Raw genomic sequence first — 21,699 nt, 5'->3', positions numbered from 1 at the left:
CCTCTGGAGCCCTGCACCAGCTGGTGGAGAAGCAGCAAGCGGTCCTCGGCTTGGGCTCCAGCAACAGCCCAGCTCAGCCTGAAGGAAAAGAAACAATTCTTGACATTCCAGAAAGGGGACAGTGAGGCTTATCTTGGGAGGTCAAAATTAAGGAGATGGGTTTATTTCTTCAGTTCTTTTGTCAAAATTCCAAGGCACTCTGCTTCCGGGAGCTCTGAACAAGACAGTGCAGGTGCAGCAAATGTTGCACAGATGCCTCGAATACTCTGCTCTGTTCTAATCCAGGTGCTGCCCGGGCTGGCTTGGCAGCTTCTGTCTTCAGGGGTTCTTGATGTATCACTGGGCAGAGAAAGGGACCGAGTGGTATGTGGAGACTGATATGGAAGGGAGGACAGGTCAAGAAGGGTCAGAAGTCTTTGTTCTTGGAGGGAAGGAATCTACCCTGAAGAGGGAGAAGGGAGAAGTCTGAGGTGCCCCAGCTCAGGCCAAGGACGCTGGATGCCGGTCAGCAGAGAGGAGCAAGTTGGGAACAGCTGGTGCTGGTGGACGTGCCCCACTAACCTCTGTGAGCCCTGGACAGGGCTGGCGTTCTAGCACGTTTCTCTCACTCTCTACGACCCTTTCTCAACTTCTTCATTGTAGTGGATGGAACTGCATCTCCCAAAAGATAAGTTCAAGTCCTAACTGCTGGTACCTGTTAGGGTGACTTTATTTTAAAAAGATCTTTGTGGATGTGATCAAGTTAAAATGATATCATACTGAATTAGACTGGGCCCTGAATCCAGTGACTGGTGTCCTTATAAGAAAGCCAGGTAAAGCCAGACACAGACTGGAGCGATGTGTCTACAAGCCGAGGAACACCAAGGATTGCCAGGACCCACCAGAAATTAAGAGGCAAGGAAGAATTCCCTCCTAGAGCCTTCAGAAGGAGGATGGCCCTGCTGACACCCTGGTTTTGGACTTTCAGCCTCCAGACCTGTGAGAGGATAAACTTCTGTTGTTGCGAGTCACTGAGTTTGTGGTTGGTGGTCCATCACAGCAGTCCTGGAAAGTGAGTCTATTGTGTTCCTCAAAATGACAACTCCCTCAGGCCCCGCCCCTTCCGCCCCTCTGCTCTTAGCAAATATCCTTGCTGCCTACATTCCAAGGAAAGTTGAAGTCCTCCTCTCAAGTCCTCAGATGGAAATCCAGACCCCTTTACGGTACCACCCTCTCCTCGTCCCTCCCCCCAGCCAGTCCCTCCACCTATACCACAGATTCCACCCACTCCTGCTTCTCAGAAACCTCATCCTGCTAACCATCTCTTCTCTTTCTGAGCATTTTGATTTTCTCTCTCCCCAGGAGACCCTTTCCATGTTCAAATTGTCTCACTAAAAACAAGAAAAAGTTCTTTACTCCTACATTCCTAACTCACTCTTCCCCTTCAAAGCCAAACTCTCTCCACCAGCTTGGTCTCCTCACTTCCCACCCTCCCAGCTTGCTCCATTGTCGCTTCCGCTCCACTCACTCCATTGCCACCTTTCCTGTTATGGTAAGGTGACTTCCCTGTTGCTAAAACCAATGGATATTTTCCATCTTCACTCACTTGACCTTTCCATGACATTACATACTGTTAACCACACCTCTTCTCTTTACTCTAGTGACATGCCTATCTCCTGGGTTTCCTCTCACATCTTCATGGCTCCTTCCCAGTTTCCTCTGTGGCTCAGTCTCTTCTCCCCAGCCATCTGCCCTCAGGGTTTATTCTTCTGCCCTTTTGACTCTAGTCCCTTCCGTAGGTGATCTTCCTCCTTTGTATGCAGATCTAGACCTGGAACTAGACCCTCTCCTCCCAGCTCCATGTCTGCAGATCTAAGTGCACATTTTACATGGTCACCTGGACATCTCAGAGTTACCCCAGACCCAAGTCCAAAACAAAGTTAATGATCTTGACCTCAAAGATCGAGTTCTCATCCACTGTTTCCTCTCTTGTGAATGGTAGCACCCTGCATCTAAATCACAAAAGCTAGAAACTCAGGAAATCTTTTACCTCTCTTTTGTCTTGTGGATTTTACCTCCTACAATCTCAAACCCATTTGCTTCTTTGAATTCATTTTTATCATCCTTGTCCAAGAATTATTATTTCTCACTTGCACTCACTTGCAGTTCAGGCATCAGCTCTTGTTTCTTTCTAAATTAGTCCCCATATCATAGCCAGAATGATAATTTCCAATTGCAAATTGTTACTCCTTACCCCTTTCTCTCCTCCAACTTCCATCTTACCCTACTTTCTTAACTTAAAACCTTAAAGTGACTTCTCTAAGTTTTTAAGATAAAGCAAATGTCTTTAAAATGGACCATTAGGGTCTGCCCAGTCTGATTGCTATTAAAGTCTCCAGCCTCACTCTCTTTCCTAGATGAGTCTTCCCCCCTCTTTCATGCTCCAGTCATATTAACTTTCTTTTGTTCCTTTCCATTGATCTCAATCCCTCCTGCCTCAGGGCCTTTGCAAATACTCTTCCCATTTTCCTTTTCCTGATTAATAGCTAACACATTAATGTCCTACAAGCTTTCAGATCATGGCTCAGTCTCATGTTTACAGGGAAACCTAACACCCCTCTCCCTAGTGCTGTGCTTTAGAGCACTTTCCATAGCGACAATTTTGCATTCATGTTCTTTTGATTACTGTCTATCTTCTTCAAATCTTTAGGCTCCATGAGGTCTGAGACTCACCCCATACCAGCACAGTGCCAGGCACAGAGTAGTCACTTAGTAAATATTAGTTGAATGACTAAATAAAAGAAAGAAGCTGCTATATTGGGTCCTGGAGTTACAAAGATGAATATGGCATAGAACTTCCCAGAAAGCAGTCCTGGGAGTTTATTGATCTAGAATAAAACAGGTGGGATGTAACGTCAGACCACACAACATTTCTGGGCTAAGTTAGGAGTCAAGCATTGCTAACCTCTTCAGAAGAGGGTGTGGGGACACTCTGAAGAGGTTGACAGTGAAATCAACAGTGAGGGGGTAGGAAGGGACAAGCAGATGAGAGGATGAGTAAACAGATCCGGGTGTAACAGGGCGATGAGCACATAGCAGAGGAGCAGGCTAGAGGACACAATGCCTGGCCCAGCTCACCACCACTAGATGAAGCTCAATCCAAGTGTCTATGACTGATCTCCCAGTCCTCAGGGACCCTAGTCCTGTGAATTTACTGTTTATTATGCAGGAACCACTGCATCCCAGCCATGGCAATGCCACCCACAGATTCTGCCACAATTCTTCAGGGCCACTGTCCCCAGGAACTGGGTACACTTCAAACATGTTCAGAATGCAGTGCTATTAGAGGCTCTGGTTACAATAAAAGCATTGTGGAGAGCACTTCAGTCAGAAAAGCTCCTGGTGCCTTCCGAACAATGACCTCATCATGTCCTCAGACCAACCCAGGGAAGCAGCAAGGGTAATGATATTTTTCTTCCCACTGTACAGTTAGGGAGACTGAGGTCAAAAGAGATCAGTTGGCTTGGCAAGGATTGAGAACAGCTCAGGAACTCTGGGAGAACCCAAGGCCCTCTCTGTGGGTCCACCAGCCAGACCGGTTGGCAGAGAAAGACTGCTTAGGCCAAGCACATGCTGCAGCAGAAGACTGCAGGATTGTTTTCTTTGGTGCAGAAGCCCATGTCATCACCTCTTGGAACCATAGAATGTTAAAGCAGATGGGCCCTGAGGGCTCACTGATTCAACACCCTTGTTTTATGAAGGAGGAAACTGATGAATCTCCTTTACCCTTCTTTTCCTTTCCCTTCCCCACTGATACCGAGTGGTAGGGCAGAGACTGCTGTCTACTTAAATCCCTTCTCCCCTTTTTAGCCTCTATGGCTAGACTATATTTCCCAGATGCCTTTGCAGTTTGGTGAGCCATGTGACCATGTTCTCTGCAGTGGGATATAAGAGGAAGTGAAGCATGCCACTGTCAGGCCTGATCCATCAAAACCTCCCATGCTCACATCTCCACTTTCTTTTCATCTCTGGCCGAGTGGGATGTCAATTCTAAGGGCAACTTCGGAAGTCATCTATACATTAGACAATGGCAGAGTGGCCATAGTGTGGATCTCTGAAAGGCTGTGTGAAGAGCCACCCCACTGACCTGAACATCAGTGTCTAAGGCTGTTGAGTGAACAAGAAGAATAAAACATCTATCAGGAAAGCTGCTGCATCTGGGGGGCCTACTTGCTACTGCAGCTTCGCCTAAACCAGTCTAATTAATGCAAGTAGAGACAGGAAAGCCCCTGCAACAGCTCTGACCACATACAGTACTGAGTAGTGGAGATACTGGCCTCACTGCTGCTGTCACTGTCAACCACTTTGGAGTGTCCCCACACAACCTTGGGGGGGGGTGTAGGACTGCCTGACTCCTAACTCAGCTCAGAAATGTGGTCTGCGGTTGCGTCCCACCTGTTTCATTCTAGATCAATGAACTCCCAGGGCTGGAATGGATCTAAGATGTCATCTGATTTATCTCTCTGGCTCCATATAGGACATCTTCTAAACCATCTGAAATGACCAAAATTCCTGTCTGGGTTTTTATGTCTCCGGGAAGGAAAGGCTACAAATGTTCTTAGACATCTGTTTCGTATATCCTCGCTACCGTGTCAGAAGGTCTTTACTGATCCCTAAAACAAACGAGCTGGAGCACTCCTTTCCAATCACCTAGGTCTAGGAGATCAATCTTTGTTTTACAAGTAAGGAAACTGAGGCCCAGATCACACTGTTAAACAGTGGTAAAGTTAGGACAAGAAGCAAGGGCTCTAAGACAGAGTTGACTACTCTTCCCAAGGTTCTATCTGCTTCTAACTCGCTCTTGCTGTTTCCTCTTGTTCCGTCCTAGGAGGAGATGAAAAAGTGCAGGGATCCCTCTTCACTGTGATCCATCTCTCCAGGTTCTCCTGTGCCTTTCCCTCTTCATCCCCAGTTAAGTCCAACACAACTGACTTGAGCTTGATCATTTCTCTTAGAATTTAGAGAGAAGATTTGAGAGAGTTGAATCTGTGGGCGCCTACAGGGAAGGGACATGCGGCAGGTGCACATTGCTCCTTGGGCCTTTATAATGAAGACAGAGTCTCCAGTGGGACCTCTGAACCCACATGAAAAGCCTGTAAGGAGCGTTAAACCCTTGAACACTGCTGGGTGCCTGTGATGGTAACTTGTGCTATGGGAAATGTTGTCTGAGGAAGGAAGGGAGTGGCAGTGACCAGATCCTCTAAGCACAGTATCTTGGTTTATTGGGGCTTGTCTGGTTTTGTCTGGGCAGTTGGGCAGTTCTGTCTGTTAATATGAGAGCAGGAGCCTGAGAAGCTGAGCTGGGGCCATGAAAGCAAACCAAGTTACTTACAGGGGGATCGTCGTAGGGTGCTTTCTTGGAAAGACCTGGAAATTTCACATGAGGGCTCTGGAAAGTTGGTTTTTGTGGTTCTTTAACAACAAAACAAAATAAAACCAAATTGTCACTCATCACTCCCCTATTTAAGGTGAGCTTGTTTATACAGAGCGTCCTTATGATTTCTGCCCAGTGACTCACTTTGGACTGAATCACCAGAAAGTGGGGCTGGGTCCATCAGCAGCTGGACACCAGGATCTGTCCATTCTCCTGGAGGTGAATTTTGGAGCTCTGGATGTCAACAGAGGGCAGAGGAATAGGGCGAAGAGACAGATCTGAAAGGGAAGTCCACACTCTGAGTTTCCTGAGCATCCGATGCTCAGACCGGGGTCTCCAATGGAACTGACGAGATCCCCAACAAGCTCCAGTTTTCATTTTAGTTGAGACATTGTCTGAATAATGGGACCAAAATTAATGATGCCACATGGCCATTCATAGATAAATCCCCTTAATCTTTGGGTCTAGCCTCAGGATCTTGAGCAAGTTATTTTCCATTTGGCCCCTCTTCAACTAGAAATTAAGAGGTTTGCAGCCCTAACATTTAGACATTTTATCATTTATTTACTGGAAAGACAGGGGATATGGACACATATGGGACTTTATTTACCAGTAGAATCTGTTTACCCTAAATCTTTCAATCTCTCGCCTGAAGGTTTCTAATTTAAAATTCAGTGATCTCTGACTCCTTTTGTTGAACTTGCGATCTGTAGCTCTTTTCCTGATTGAGTTTGCCCTAGTTTGCCTGAATTCACAGTTTTCTTTTCCCTGCGGCCTGTTTGGGTGTCCTGGTGGTGACATTTCTGCAGAACTCTGGTGTGAGCCAAAGGCAGTGGTCGAATGGGGATGGAATCCAGGCTGGAGAGGGCGCGGTGAAGGACGGCTCCCGCACTGGCTGCAGGGTGAGTGTTAGGCTTGGCAACAGCAGACGCAGCACCAGCCCTGGGGCCTGGAGGAGCACTGGAGAGGAGTATTGGGGAGGAGTACTGGGGGGGGGGGGAGTATTGGGGTGGAGGAGGACACTTCAAATTAGTAAGGGTAGTGACAACACGAGATAGGGAGCAGGAGCACAGATTCCACTGCTCTCTCATATCGAAGCACTTTGTAAAATCTAGTTACTGGTAATTGCATTACCTAGTACCTACCTGCTTTTCACCGATTCATTGTGCGTTAAGGAGTTGTGAAATTCTGGTTCCTGATTCGGAAGACTCAGGTTTTCTAATTTTTCTCCTTATGGTAAACCAATAGTAGTGAGTGAGTGAGTGTGTGTGTGTGTGAGTGTGTGTGTGTGTGAGTGTGTGTGTAAGAGACCATAGTTGACCAGCTCCGTGGCTGTCACCCCGCGGTCCTCAGCCCGCGGCTCTGCGGGCGCCGCCCCCGCCCCCTCCTGCCCTCTCCCCCGCCCCCGCCCTGCCCGGCCGCGCTCGGCGGGTGATGTCAACCCACGGAGGAGCTGCCCGCCCCGCGACCCGCCCGAGCTAATTAGCATGTAGCGGCGCCGGGGCCGCCTCCGCCGCGGCCCGCCCGGCCCCCGGCCACCTCCCCCCCCCCCCGCGGCTCCCCACAACTTTTGAGGCGGGGACCGCGCTCGCAGCCTCACTTCGCCGACTTCCCGGCCCCACACGGCACCGGCCGCCCGCTTCCCTCGCACCCGCGCCGCCCCGCGCCCTCCCCGCGCACCGGGCATGTGAGCGCGGGCGGGCGCCGCCACCATGGCCTCGCCGCGCGCCTCGCGGTGGCCGCCGCCGCTCCCGCTGCTGCTGCTGCTGCCGCTGCTGCTGCTGCCGGCGGCCCCCGGGACGCGGGGCCACCCGCACTCCCGGGCCCGCGGCGAGCCGAGCGCGGAACCTCTCCCCAGCGCGGGGCTGGCGCGGCCGCCCAAGCCCGGCCCCGAACCCGAGCCGCAGTCGCCGCCACCCAGACCGGCCCGGGAGCGCCGCGGGCCCGCGCCCCCCGGCCCCAACCAGACTGTCCTCGCACCGGACGCCGCTGCACGGCCGGGGCCCTCGGGCCGGGGCCCCCGAGGCGGGAGCGCGGGTGAGTGAGAGCCCGCGACCGCGCGCCGAGCGAACCTCCGGCTGGGGGCGTGGGCGCGCCCTGGGGCCGCATCCCCTGCCCTAGGCCCTCCGCGCTGCTGGACCCGGGCGGGGGGCTCGCTGACCCGGGCGTCTGTGGGATCCTAAGGGCGGGCTGGGAGGGAGAGCAGCGAGGAGCGGGGGCAGTGGATTTCCTGGTGGCTGAACTGGGGGGTGTGACCATCGTGTCGTCCCCCTCTTCCCTTGGAAGAAAACTTAATTCCCATGGTGTACCTCAAACCCCACTATCACCATTCACACACCTTCCTTTATAAAAAAGAAAGAAAAAGAAAAGAGAAAACCCCTAAACCTTCCAAAGTGCCTCTACCACTTCTAGGAGTGATAACCTCTGGCCTGCCCGGTCCCCAGTTCCAGTCTTTTCCTATAGATGGAGAAGTGGTCTCTCCAGATACAGAGCCTGGCTTTCAGACATGAATAACTGATTTTTAAAGAATTCTAGCCCTTAGAATATGGTAAAGGACAAAGGATGTAGTTGGAAACAAAACACTACTCGGGTTCATTCCAAGAGCAGAGGGACTTGGAGGATGGGGTAGGGGTTGCAAGGACGAATCCCTGCAGAGCAAACGCTGACACAGGACTGGCCCTGAGCCTTTTCCCCCCTTTCCTCAGCAACTGCTCAGAGGGCTTGCCCAATTTCCTCCCGTCCTTTTTATCCAGATCCTTCTTTAGATCTGGAAGAAGGCCAAGTAAAATTCCCACTACAGGTATCGTATAATAGCATTGTGACCTTGGGAATGTCACCTGTTTAGATCTGTTTCTTCATCTGTGAAATGGAAGGAATGATCCCTGTTCCTCCTAGCCTCCTAGTGATGATGTGACAAAATGAAAGTAAAAATAATGAAAAGTGCTTTGAACAAAGTCAGCAATGTGGTGGTGTTAGCCAGTGCCTTCCTGCGAGTGACACAGGCTGATCGTATGTATATATTATATACGATCTCTCAGAGTTATTCTGGAGAAGCAAGGTTGCTTTTAACACTAGATGATGATTTGGAGTTTAGGTGAAGGTTGAGAAGATTTCATCTTCTTAGTTGACACTTTGTTCAAGTTTCTCATATCACACAAACTTTGTGGTATAGAAGTTAGCTTGCTTTGTTGAATCTGGGGGTGCGTCTTCTAGTTAAATAACAAAAAAAGTTTTTAAAAAATCACATGCCCCAGTAAAAACTCAACTCCATATTCACTAGTACTCCCATCATTGCAGAATATCTTGTCTTTGTGGATTTCTAAATCACTGGCACAGGATTGAGGAGCTGAGGAACAGTACAGGAAGGGAGAGTAGAAAGAAGACCTGTGCGAGACACACCCTTAGTGGCTCCGATTTTAGATGATTTAACAACACACATTGTTTTAAGTTCCACGGGAAGGAATTAAGAACATAAAAGAGAACATTTCCTGGCTTTCTTGCACTAGAAAAGTAACTAAGGAACACTATAGTATTTTGTGTTTTCTGTGGAGTTCAGGGGACTGTGGCCATGTCAGAGGAGACAACCAGGAATTGAAAGCAGGTTTCTGTGGCTGGTAATCAGGCTTTCTTAGCTTTAGCCCTGATCATCCTAGGAAGTGGGTGGGGGGAATGGTGCTTTGGGGGGGGGGGGTGTTCTGGCTGGATGAAGCTGGCACATGAGTCTCTTTCCTTCTCTTATTGCAACATGTCACAGACAGCTAGGAGCTAGTCACAGAGAGCTAGGTGTTACAGGAGAGGACAGTGGAAAAAACTGACTTAGGGGATTCAGCAGGTAAGAATTGGGGCTGATCATTGTTGCTAGTAAGGGACGCCCCTCTGCACTAAGTGGCCCACCCTCCCCCACGGGTTTGGCAGGTAACAGTGCTAGTCTTGGCTTTTACAACCTTCCCAGTTTGATTCATTTTGGGAGATGAGGGTGATGGAGACTTCAGGTGCTTGAGATCTGGAGGAATGCATGTGAGAGTCCCAGAGAGCAGGCAGGGAGGAGGCCGAGTAGTTGGAAACTCTTCTTACCTAACAGTCTCTGCTGGGACCCCATGAAAACTGCCCAGGGAGTCGGCTGTTCTGCTGATCTAAGCTGGATCTCAAGTGTGATGTTAAAAACCTGAGATTGGAAGAGAAGAAATTGATTAGTTATTGAAAACTGCTAGAAACCACTAACTTGACTGAGGGTTCACGTATAACCTTTGCTTGTTTTCTGGTGATGGCTCAAACAATGTCACTTAGAGGGGAAAAGAAAGAACAAGAGAGCCAGCATTGCCTGAATTCAGTGAGTCTGAGCTTCCTAATAACCTCCAAGAATTTTCTTTGGACCCTTTTTGGTTGGTCACCATGTTTCACAAGGTAGAATCAGGTATATACCAGGGCAGCAGTCCAGGCCCTCTGGTTCACATGGTGTCCCGTGTGTGTATCTGCCCTCTCAGCACCCTGGCAGGTGGCCGTCCAGGCTGGGCACCACCGTTTCTGTGTTTGGGGAGGTGCTCCCTCCTGCTGGTAATGGGCCGAGGTCTTACAAATAATGTTTAATTTGATTGTTGGGGAAACTGCCTCAGCCCCTTCTTCTGCAGGGATGCTTGTGGTCAGTGCCTGGCCCTCGTGACTTGGACTTCCAAATGCTTAGGCATCAGCAGCAGGGACCAGAGATATCCTTTTCTTCCCTGGGGCCACTTCCCGCCCTTTCCTCCTCTTGACAGAGTTTAAGGGTCTCACTGTTAAGTAACTACACTTGCATTCTGTGTGCGGGTTATTGTCCTGCATTAGACTGCAAGTCCCAGGACAGCAGCCCACCCCCAACCCACCCCACAACCATTGTTAAGCTCTTGTGCCCACCGATCTCTTGCTGGCTGTTCAGTTGAAATTGTTGCTGATAACTCAGCCCGTGGAGCTAGAGAGGATGGCAAGTCCTGGAGGTTCTCTCTCTCTCTCTCTCTCTCTTTCTCTCTCTCTCTCTCTCTCTCTTTCTGTGTGTATGTGTTTTAAAGTACTCAGGGCTTCCAAGCCACAATTCTAAGCTGACTTTTATATGCCTTGACTTTTTGCAATTTATAAGCCATGCTTTAATTGTGAGATCTGCTGATGGGGAGGTCAAGGGGGGGGGGGAGGCTTAAGTCATAATGAAAATCAATGCAGAAGGAAAGAACTTTCCCACCCAAAGGGGAAATGACGCTGAGTAACTGAGCAGCCAGCCCAAGGAATAATAATCTCAGAAAAATGTGGCTCCCTAGAGTAAAGGAAGTGCTGTGAGCCCAGCCCCTTCTGGGCTGTTGCATAGTTGTCGCCTGAATTGTTGTAACTTTGTGGGCAACTTCTTCATTTGGCTTTAGGTGCTGGGAAAACCAGTACACAGGGCAGTGAAGACCCGGGCTGGGCAAGAGGCAGCCCCACAGGGAAGGGAGAGGGGCTCTCTTCTAGGAGTCTGACCACCTGTGTCCTGCCCAAGGCGGGAGGAGTGGGGGTGGGGATTCCTGAGAAGCCTGCTTGCTTTAATGGAGGGTGTCCCCAAAAGAAGAAGGGGTGTGGGGAAAGGGACTCTCCATGCCTGTGTGTGGGAAAAAGGCACATCCTTTTAACCTTGCAAAAACCCTTTTATTGTTCCCCTCGGCATGAGTGCAAATGCTGAACTGCTCTTTTCTGCCCAAGAGCTGAATGATGTAGGCAGAGGGAGAATGAGAGGTGCTGGGTGCCCAGCTGGGCAGTGACTGCGTTCCTTGTCCTGGAGAGCAGGGGAAGGAGCCTCTGCCCTCCCAGTGATCCCCTTTGCCTTCCAGCAGCTCTGCCCAGCTGACTGGAAACAGTGTTCTTCGAGTTGACTTGTCTCTGAGTCGCTCAGAAAGAGAGCAAAGAACGGATGGCGGTTGAGTTTTCACGAACCACTTACAGCCTTCAGTGGCTTCCCTCTGCCCCCAGGCCCTTATTGTGTCAACGGTCTGTTTTGGCTGTAGTACATGTCTCTCCCTTAAAAGAATCCTAAGGAAGCAACGGAGAAGGAAATTAGTGTTGGTTCCTCTTTCGACTTCAAGCCTTTGAGCACCTACCTGTGGTGGGAACTTTCCTGGTCCTTGTCCCAGCTAACCCTCAAAACAATCCCGTGAGAGGTGTTGTTTCTCCTCATACAGTCATGGAAACGGAAGCCTGGGGAGGTTAGATCACACAGTAAATGAAAGAGGCAGAATTTAAATCGATTTGACCAAATTGATTTGCGTTTTTCACAGTATCATGCAGGCTCAGTTTTCCCACTGGTAAAATGGAGTGAGAATTGTTCTAGATCTCGAAGATCCTCTCCAGTGCTTCATTCTCTCTCCCTCTCTTCTCCAGTCCCTTGCTCTTGCCCCTTCTAGAGAGTAGGGACTGAGATAGGGTGAGAGACGGGATGAGATGACAGCAGTGATAGGGACTACCTGCAGGGTAGAGATAAAAATTTTTTTGGAAATTGCTCAAGACCACGTCCTTGAACAAAATAAAATAGTATTTTATATAGAGATTATGAATTATGCTCTAGTTATATGCCATCCATAGGTTATTGTTGTCAGAGGTAGCTACATTAATTATCAACCAAATCAAAATGGATTGGTGCTTTCTTAAAGAGCTCGCTCCTGAGAACATGGCTGATATTATGAGGCCGTTGTTATGCATAGCTATTCGGTAGGAGGAGAGGTTAAGTGGTGCCCCTATTCAGATCCTGTAAAATTGTGTTTTTTTTAAACATCTGTGCCCTCTTCTATTTTCACTGTTCATCTTATATAGACGGAAACAAAGATGTTTCATATCCTGTCTTTTCCCTCTTCTTTTGCTGAAATGTGGCAGATGTCTCAATCTGTGTCACGTTTGATTGATTGGTAAATCAAGAAATATTTAAAGAGCTCTTTAGATGTACGAGAAGGGTGTTCCAGGTGATATGGAGGTTGTAGTGCAAATCTATGATGGTCCCAGGGCCATCTTTTGGGGGCACAAACTGGCAGTCTTTTGGGGACACAAACATCAAAATTTTAAAATGTGAAATGATGTATTAGTGATTCACAAGTGAATGTCACGAGAGGATCATAGAGACCTAAGGAATGGTGTGGGTAGACGGGCTACAGCATGCAGAGGTGGAGAAGCTGCTGGCGGGGAGTAGTCTGGGGAAACTTCAGAGCGAAGGACAGAGTTGACTAGGGTATGGATAGACGGAGAGGGGAGGAGGGCATGGCACCAGCAAAATCCCAAATGTAAAAAAGCTCAAGATTTTTAAACTGGAGATGGTCAACAGCCAGGAAGGTGGGGCTGGGCAGGGAGAAGACTTGGGGAGATGTTAGGCTCCGGAATAACTGGAGTCATCGATGACAAGACTGGAAAGGAGGGTAGGGCAGATGGCGGAGGGCTTTAGAGTCCTGTTGAAGGCATGTGTTTTTTGTCACATTGCATTGAGGAGACCCCAGTAGCTTTTGAGGAAGGAGCAGTGTGATTTGCTTGTCCATTTTTCATTTGTGCGTGGTACTGGGGTGCCATGGATGAACTACGGACAGGTCTACCCTTACGACAGCCAATAGTTATTTCATAAATACCAAATGCTGGCAGGCACTGTATTGCTGCATTGGTGAGAAAAGATCGAAAGCGGGGCACAGGCTAGAATGGAGGTGGTGGACCTTGAAAAGGAGAGATGCAAGGGCCCTTTAAAAGGGTAAGGAAGGGCCCTGGCCAGTTGGCTCATTGGTAGAGAATTAGCTGGGCATGTGGAAGTTCCAGGTTCGATTCCCAGTCAGGGCACACAGGAGAAGTGACCATCTGCTTCTCCACCCCTTTCTCCCATCTCTCTCTCTCTTCCTCTTCTGCAGACATGGCTTGAATGGTTTGAGCAAAGTTGGCTCCAGGCACTGAGGATTACTTCATGGCCTTGCCTCAGGCACTAAAATAGCTTGGTTGCTGATCAACAGAGCTATGGCTCCAGATGGGCAGAGCATCACCTGGAGGTTTGCTGGGTGGATCCCAGTTGGTCGCATGTGGGAGTCTGTCTCTGCCTCCCCGCCTCTCATTTAATAAAAAATGGGTAAGGCAGGACGACCCAGTGACTACTTGACTGTGGGGTGATGGCAAGAGGACCCCGTGACTGCCTGGTGGTGGGTGACGGGAAAGTAAGAGGCACTCATCTGCCCAGGTTTCCAGTGCTTTCACAGTCAGGGTGGCAGCATTTCTCGGTGGAAGTATGCTGTGGACAGTTGAGAATGTGCCACTGACCTGGGGAGAAGTTGGGGCAGAGGCAGCCTGGAGGGGTCGAAGCCACAAGAGAAGAGGAAGCCTCTCTGCCCGGGTGGAGAACATCCAGCGAGGACAGTGGGCAAGGAAGCGGCGTTGCCAAGGAGCCAGCCGGCCTGAAGGCACAGCAAGGGCTGGGCAGTCCCGGCCGGCCTGTGGATTGGCAGGTGGCTTGAGTGTACACACAGTTTATGCCAGAATGTGACGGTCTGTGAAAGTACACACAGGTTAATGTGTCTATTGGGACTTGTCATCTCACCCGGGCACTACTCATGTTAAAAGGAAAGGGGAGATGGGGAGTATGAGGCCTGAGGGAAGGCCATTGGATTTGATTCTGAGAGGTTTAGGGGAGCCTTTAAGAGTGTAGCAAGAAGCCTGCTCACTGTGTAGGATGGGGCAGCATTGACCTCCCTGGGCTCAGTTTAACAGGGACACGAAGGGGCAAGTCAGAGAGAATCATCGCCCTTGACGCCCACCCCAAACCTGTTGTCAGTCTCCCACTCTTCCCATGTAAGAAGTTGACAGCACCGTCACTTAGTCACTGCAACAAATCGCCTGGAAGCTGCCCTCCATTCCTCTCTTTTCTCGCCCCCTACATCTTCTTTTTTTTTCTTTTTGCAACTCCAGTGTATTCTGTTTCTAGAGCATATCACAGATCTGCCTTCTTTGTGTGCACTGCTCTTTTCTGCTTTCCCTGTGTGCTCTCCTGCTCTCCGCTAATCCTGCTCACAGAAGTCCAAGTGATCGTCTTAAAATGTAATTCAGGTTACCTCACTCTCGGGCTGAAAACCCTCCAAGGACTTTGCATTGTACTTAGAATAAACTCCAGACTCCCTGCCGAATGCATGGTCCACAGGAGCCGACCCCGCCAGCCCTCTGGCCTCATCTTGCTCCACTCCCCTCTTCCAATCACACCAGACAACTCTGTATACATGTCAGACTTTTTCCTGTCCTGGAGACTGGCACCTGGTGTCGCCTGCCTGTTGTGGGACCAACCTGGTAGCCAGTACAGAGGCCCGAAGGCCAGCACAAGCGTGGATGTTTCAGGCCTGGAGAGAAGGAAGGCCACAGCGCTGAGCACAGTCGCCGTGAGAACTGCAGTCAGGAGGGCAGACTGTCTTCTGGGCTCCGTGGCGGGGTCTTAGCGGAGGAGTGATGTGGAGAGTTGACTGTGGAAGACCAGAGGAAGTGAAGGTGGGAAGCCAGGGCTCATTCAGTGCCTCACTCATGGTAGTTGTTGAAGAAATGATTGCTGAAAGAGAAAATGGGTCCAGGTGTAAAAGTTGGAGATGGAAAGAGGATACGTGCTTGCAGTCATCTTTCTGACTGAGCCGTCCTTACGTTCCTGGACCGTCAGAGCGTGGGGTGGGCTGGTCCTTACCTTCCCCGTGCTTCACCCCCAAAAGCAGTGGAAAGTGGACTGGACGGTCTCCTCTCCGGTGAGGGGAGGGCAGGGCTGCCATTGGAGCAGAGAGACCGGCCCCCTTGCTGCGGTGTGGGCGCCCTCTGTGGGGCTCGGACTGGGGGGTGCGGGGTGGAGGCTCTCTGGAGTCAAGGGTTTGGCTGTACATGTGTGAAGTGTTTGCCTTTTTCTTACTGTGTTTCTGCTTTCCTTGTTGGCCCAGAAGCTGTCAGAGGGTAAAGATGCTTCTTCCTTCAGGCAGGGCCCCTCCTCCCTGACATTTGTGTCCCCTGGCAGACCAGGGACCCTATGCCCAGAGAAGCCTAGCTTGCCATCAACCAACAGTGAGGCCATGAGGTGACATTTCTGACTCAGGCTTAAGATCAAGTTCTCACATTTTGTTTTTTCTAAGCTATATGGTCACCCTTGCATTTAAAAAATGATAATTTTTACTTTTTCTTGATATTAAACATTATATGTGTTTATCATACAATTTGGAAGTTAAAGTGAATAACAAATAAAATATTACCTGTATTCCAGCTACTAGAAGAGTATTAAACATCAGCAATTCTTACTGTTTGTCATTTACCTGGAATATAAAGTTTTATATATCCATAGGAATAGTCACGTGCATATCCAGAGCAGATAACTGTTCCATTCCACCCTCACAGAGAATCTGGCGAGCCCTTCGCCATGGAAGTATCGAGGTGACTCCATCTGGGCAGGAGGCAACCTGGTGAAGTGCTTTGACAAAGTGGCCAGGCAAAAGGCAAACAGTGTTTTAGAAGAAACTGGTATGCAAAATTTGGGACGGGGCAAGAGAATGCCGAGGTGACCTATATCTTTCTAAATGAGAGCCATTTCATTGGCTGTAATTGATTCTTTAAATTGTGGAGTACTGGGCAAAATTAGATTTTTGTTTTGGGTCTATAAGAACATTTTGAGAATTCTTGACTCAGGGTTAGAAGGAACTTTAAAAGGTCCATCTTTTATTCATTAAATGATGGAAAAGCCTATTTCCAAAATATGGAGGAAAGAGAAGGCTCCTCGTCTCATTCCAGAGGTCCCACCCATCCTTTTGCATCCACCCTGGTTGGTTTCCAGCCAGAGTCAGTAAATTTCACTTTGTGCTCAGAAACTTTTGGTCTCTGTTCAGGGCACAATGCAGATGCAAGGTCACCTTAGGTTGGGAGATTATTTGATAAATCCAGATGCTTCCATTGGAGAGATGAGGTGGCTGCAGCTCTCAGACGTTGCCTGGAGAGGCGCTGGACCTCAGCGCTGCAGTTCCACACTGCCGTGGTGACAGGCAGAGCCATAGTTAGGGGTGGAAATGGGACTCCAGCAGCCTGAACTGGCTACAGGTGAAAGCGGGTCCAGAAGGTCAAATTTTGTCTTGCCACATCACCACAGTGTGACTTTGAGCAAATCACCTTCACTTCTGGGCCTCCGTTTTCTTTATTACGAAACGAGGCCTTGGTCCATCCCGTGGTAAAAAGCTCCATTCCTCAGAGGGCCCATCTTTATCCTGTGAGCTCCCGACTTCCCCGAGGCTGGCATGCAGTGTGAGGAGACTCAACACCACACCTGGCTTCTGAGCGCAGGGTCTGGGAGCTGTGGGAGGCTGTGTGCGTGACGAGGAAAAGGGCCTCGCGGGGGATCTGCATGTGTGCCTGCGAGCCTGCCAGACCTCCAGCTCCTTGGGAGGAAGCACTAGATTTGAACCATCTTTGCTCCCTAGCGCCTGGCACAGGCCTCAGCCCAGGGAGCATCTGTCCAACCTGTGGCCTCCAGCTGCCCAGGGGGTCCGGCAGCAGTGCCTGCACGCGGCCTGATCCAGGACTCCTGTAAGAAGGAGCTGGCAGGAACACCTGCCAAGTCTACAGAGGCTGTTAAAAATGGATACTTTCTTTGCTTTCATATTTTGATTCTGTGGTACTTGTGCTTCAAGGAACTCTTCTGGCTTCCCTGTTATGTAAGAAGATTTGAGGGAAGCTTACAGGTCAGGTGGTGTGGCAGGCAGGCTCTGTGTTCCCCGTTCCTGAGATTTTGGGGACTGAGTAACAGTGGCTCCCACCTCCCTGCTCTGGAGAGGAGTTGGGCTGCTGGAGGTAAGGAGATGGATCTGATAAGTTGGACCATTTTCTCTTCATGGTCTTTGCTACATTGGGAAATGAGGACCAAGGAGGAAGATGGGTGATGAGAAGAGGTCAGAGGCCAAGGTCAAGCTCGCCAGCTGGCCCTGCACCATCCTGGTCTGTTGAACTGAAGCTGCCCCATTGGAGGAAGGAACAGGAAGAACACAGGAGAAGATTGCCTGGTAGCAATCTAGTGACGTGTTGTTCTTTGCATAAGAGTGATTATCATATGCTAGGCCAGCACTGAAAACCACTCCTTGTTCCTTCCCTGGTGGCAAGAGGAGATGGGCACAGCTCTAACTTGGGGACGTTTCACTCCTGGAGCCTCTGGGGTAGGGCTCTGGTGAGACTTTTCTGGGATCATGTGTTGTCAGAGCCCTGCTGGCTTTGCAGTAGGAGACCTGGAGAGGTCCTGGCTTGGGGGCCAGACTGCCTCAGTTCAAACCCCAAAAGTGCTGCTTACCAGCTGTAGGACCTGGGTAGATTATTCAGCCTCTCTGTGACATCAGTTTCTCATCTGTCAAGTGGGCAATAACTAGGCTCTCCTCAGGGAATATGTGGCATATAGCCCCTGGGAAGCAGACTGCCCACTGCCCGGGCAGGAGAGCTCTGCAGGTACCGGCACCAGGGATGCGCCGGAAACCAGTGCCTATTTCTGCGGACCATCCTAGATGAGAGCACCCACTCCATCTCCAGCCTTCTTGGACAGGGGACAAGTTCTGAATGCAAAAGGCTTAAGTCTACCTCCCAAGGACCTCTGTTACCTCGTCCTTCCTCACCCTGGACTCCTGCTGACCTCACCCCTTGGTCTTCTTAGAACTTTCTCTTCATCCTTAGCTTTAGGTGCAGAGAGGAAGGAGCAAGATTTGAAATGAGAAAAACTAAGCACCATGACCCCTGCAGTCACCTGAGGAGACCAGATTAACACACACGAAGCAATTAGGACTCAATAGAAACAGTATGTGAGGTGTTTGCTACAAAATAATAAGCCTTTGAAAATCAATCATACTGGGCCAATGAGTGTTCCCTTCTTCTGAGAACCTCTGGAGGTTCGGACACATGCCTCTGAGCACATGAGGGACTTGGGAGCCACCTTCAGAGCCAGTGCATGGGCCCCGAACAGCTCCCTGGTATTTCTTTGCAGGGAAACCGCCTTCTGGACCCAAGATGGAGTCACCCACCTCCATCACCAGCATCAGTCACTAGATTGAGCTTTGAACTGTTGTTTCCAAATAATCCAAACTCATTATCAAGGGATGAAAAGTCAAGAAACTCCAGAGAATATTCACAGGCTCTATTGACAATTGGAGAATTTTAGAAAACAGCTTGAGCAATCACAGCATGGTTGGAATAAGTATGTCTTAACAGGACCTCTTTGTAGAGGATCAAATCCACTGAACATGTGAATTCTTGTGGTTTGTTAGGAATTATATAGCAGGGGTCGGGAACCTTTCTGGCTGAGAGAGCCATGAACACCACATATTTTAAAATGTAATTCCATGGAGCCATACAACGACCTGTGTACATTACGCATTATCCAGTAAAAATTTGATGTTCCGGAGGACAGCTGTGATTGGCTCCAGCCACCCACAACCATGAACACGAGCGGTAGGAAATGAATGGATTGTAATAGATGAGAATGTTTTATATTTTTAACGTTATTATTTTCTTTGTTAAAGATTTGTCTGCGAGCCAGATGCAGCCATCAAAAGAGCCACATCTGGCTCACAAGCCATAGGTTCCCAGCCCACATTTATAGTGTAGTCAGGTCTTGTGGTAATGGAGGCTTCTGTCAGTAGCTGCTGGAAGAGCTAGGGAAGGGAGATGCCAGCGGCGGCTGAAGAGCTCTGTTGGGCTCAGAGGACTTTGATCTTAGTCCCTTCAGTTTCTAGCTCAGTGTCATTCATTGGGCAGCTATCTAATGCCTCTGGGTCTTACTTTTGTCATGTTAAAAATGGGGATAATGATATATATCTTGCTTCCTTAACAAGGCTTTTGAGGAAGAATAAATATAATTATACTGCAAAAGCACTTTTAAGTGTGGACATAGCAAGTAATTTGAGTCATCATACAATGAACTATGACCTTGGGCTAGGTGGTCCATCTCTGAGCTTGTTTCCATAGTGAATTAATCCAGTGCTTTTCCACCTTTTTACACTTGGGGACTGGTGAAAATAGGAGAATTATTTTGGGGACTGCTAAGACAGAAGTCACCCTGAGTATAAGCGAATTCAACTAAGATCATCGGCTCCATAACCTTCACACAACATCGGGGTGGTTAACTCTTTTTTTTTTTTTTCTTTTTTTTTCATTTTTCTGAAGTTGGAAACAGGGAGAGACAGTCAGACAGACTCCCGCATGCGCCCGACCGGGATCCACCCGGCACGCCCACCAGGGGGCGACGCTCTGCCCACCAGGGGGCGATGCTCTGCCCATCCTGGGCGTCGCCATGTTGCGACCAGAGCCACTCTAGCGCCTGAGGCAGAGGCCACAGAGCCATGCCCAGCGCCCGGGCCATTTTTGCTCCAATGGAGCCTTGGCTGCGGGAGGGGAAGAGAGAGACAGAGAGGAAGGTGCGGCGGAGGGGTGGAGAAGCAAATGGGCGCTTCTCCTGTGTGCCCTGGCCGGGAATCGAACCCGGGTCCTCCGCACGCTAGGCCGACGCTCTACCGCTGAGCAAACCGGCCAGGGCATGGTTAACTCTTTTGTAGACCAGCACGACATTTCTGGCAGACTGGTCCGCGGAGCGGCAGTTGTAAACACTGAATTGTTCCACATGGACAAGCTTAGTAAACATGTGTGTGCTGTGTGCGTGTTTGTCGCTTACCCAGGCCATGTACGTATCATTACCATGCTGAGGGAGGCGGGGCTTCATGAAGAAAGTCGATGTAGGAGGGTGAGTAGAAGGTTGGAGAGGAGGTGGAGAGAGGAACATTCTCTGTAATCTCAGTGGCCATTTTCAGTCCTTCGTCTGTTTGTCCTCTCGGCTACCTCTGGTGGCCATGATCTCCCACCGCTCTCCCTCCCACCAAGCAGGATGTTCTCCACAGTCCTGCCCTTGGCCTTCTGCCGCCAGCTCAGGCTACTAATTTTTTTTTTTTTTTTTGTATTTTTCTGAAGCTGGAAATGGGGAGAGACAGTCAGACAGACTCCCGCATGCAACCGACTGGGATCCACCCGGCACGCCCACCAGGGGCGATGCTCTGCCCACCAGGGGGCGATGCTCTGCCCCTCTGGAGCGTCACTCTGCCGCGACCAGAGCCACTCTAGCGCCTGGGGCAGAGGCCAAGGAGCCATCCCCAGCACCCGGGCCATCTTTGCTCCAATGGAGCCTTGGCTGCGGGAGGGGAAGAGAGAGACAGAGAGGAAGGAGGGGGGGAGAGGGGTGGAGAAGCAAATGGGCGCTTCTCCTATGTGCCCTGGCTGGGAATCGAACCCGGGTCCCCTGCACGCCAGGCCGATGCTCTACCGCTGAGCCAACCGGCCAGGGCAGGTTAGTATTTTTTGAGCACTTACCATGAGCCACCGTCTTTCATAAGGGATATAGAAATGTGACCAAATAAGTTATAATTGTATAACGAGATAAAGCAATAGCTGAGAGGGAGAGTTTTCTCTGGAGAAGACTTCTTGGAAGTGGTGGAGTCTGAGCTGGTTGTGAGAAATGAGTCAGATTTTTGCCAGAGGGCCAAGCAGAAGGTTAGCAGGGTGGGAAGCATGGCCAGAATGAAGGCACAGTCTCACCTATTTCTTTGAGGGGTGATTCTCAGAACTGTCTTTCTTCAGAAATCCAGTTCTCTGCAGTCAGCTGCTTGCCAGACATCCACATGCTTATATGCGTCATCTTCAAGACAACAGATGACGGTCCCTTTGGTTGTTAATGGTCTCATTAATCTCTCTGTTGCACGTTCAAAATCTCCACCATCTTTGCCTTGCCTTGTCGTACTCACATGTAATCACCATCAACTCTTCCCTCCTTTCTTCTCATCCTCCCGCCCTCCCTTCCTTCCTTCCCTCTTCTGAATCCTGCCAGCACACTTAATTCCATCTGGGCAAGGAGCTACAGAGGCTCTCAGGATGTACCACTCCATTTGCATCTCCAGACGGCAGTGTGGATGCCTGCGCCCTAGGGAGGCCTCCCGGAGGCCCGCCTGCGCCTGCGGAGGCTGCCCCTGTCCGCTGGCTCCCCTTGTCTGAAGAGGCTGCTTTTTCTTGAAGCTGGAGGTCTTCGTTGTACTCTTTCCTTTCATATCCTTCATTCTCTATCTCTGTAGTTTTTTTGTTTGTTTGTTTTGTTTTTTGTATTTTTCTGAAGCTGGAAACAGGGAGAGACAGTCAGACAGACTCCCGCATGCGCCCGACCGGGATCCACCCGGCACGCCCACCAGGGGGCGACGCTCTGCCCCTCCGGGGCGTCGCTCTGTCGTGACCAGAGCCACTCTAGCGCCTGAGGCAGAGGC

General features: G+C 50.0%; 1 protein-coding gene across 2 annotated transcripts in view; it reads left to right on the top strand.

Annotated features, from left to right (window-relative positions):
- The first annotated feature begins 6,996 nt into the window (after positions 1–6,996).
- HEG1 (heart development protein with EGF like domains 1) overlaps positions 6,997–21,699 on the top strand; it is a 95,538-nt gene continuing 80,835 nt past the window's right edge. For both annotated transcript variants that reach the window (XM_066240752.1, XM_066240753.1), the window contains exon 1: positions 6,997–7,450. In XM_066240752.1, coding sequence (XP_066096849.1) covers positions 7,126–7,450 — 325 coding nt within the window. In that variant the 5' untranslated portion in view covers positions 6,997–7,125. The remainder of the gene's footprint in view (positions 7,451–21,699) is intronic.

Source organism: Saccopteryx bilineata, chromosome 8 (genome assembly GCF_036850765.1).
Source record: "Saccopteryx bilineata isolate mSacBil1 chromosome 8, mSacBil1_pri_phased_curated, whole genome shotgun sequence".
Lineage (NCBI taxonomy): Eukaryota > Metazoa > Chordata > Mammalia > Chiroptera > Emballonuridae > Saccopteryx > Saccopteryx bilineata.
The sequence above is the reverse complement of the archived record's forward strand: the minus strand, read 5'-3'. Positions and strand labels throughout refer to the sequence as shown.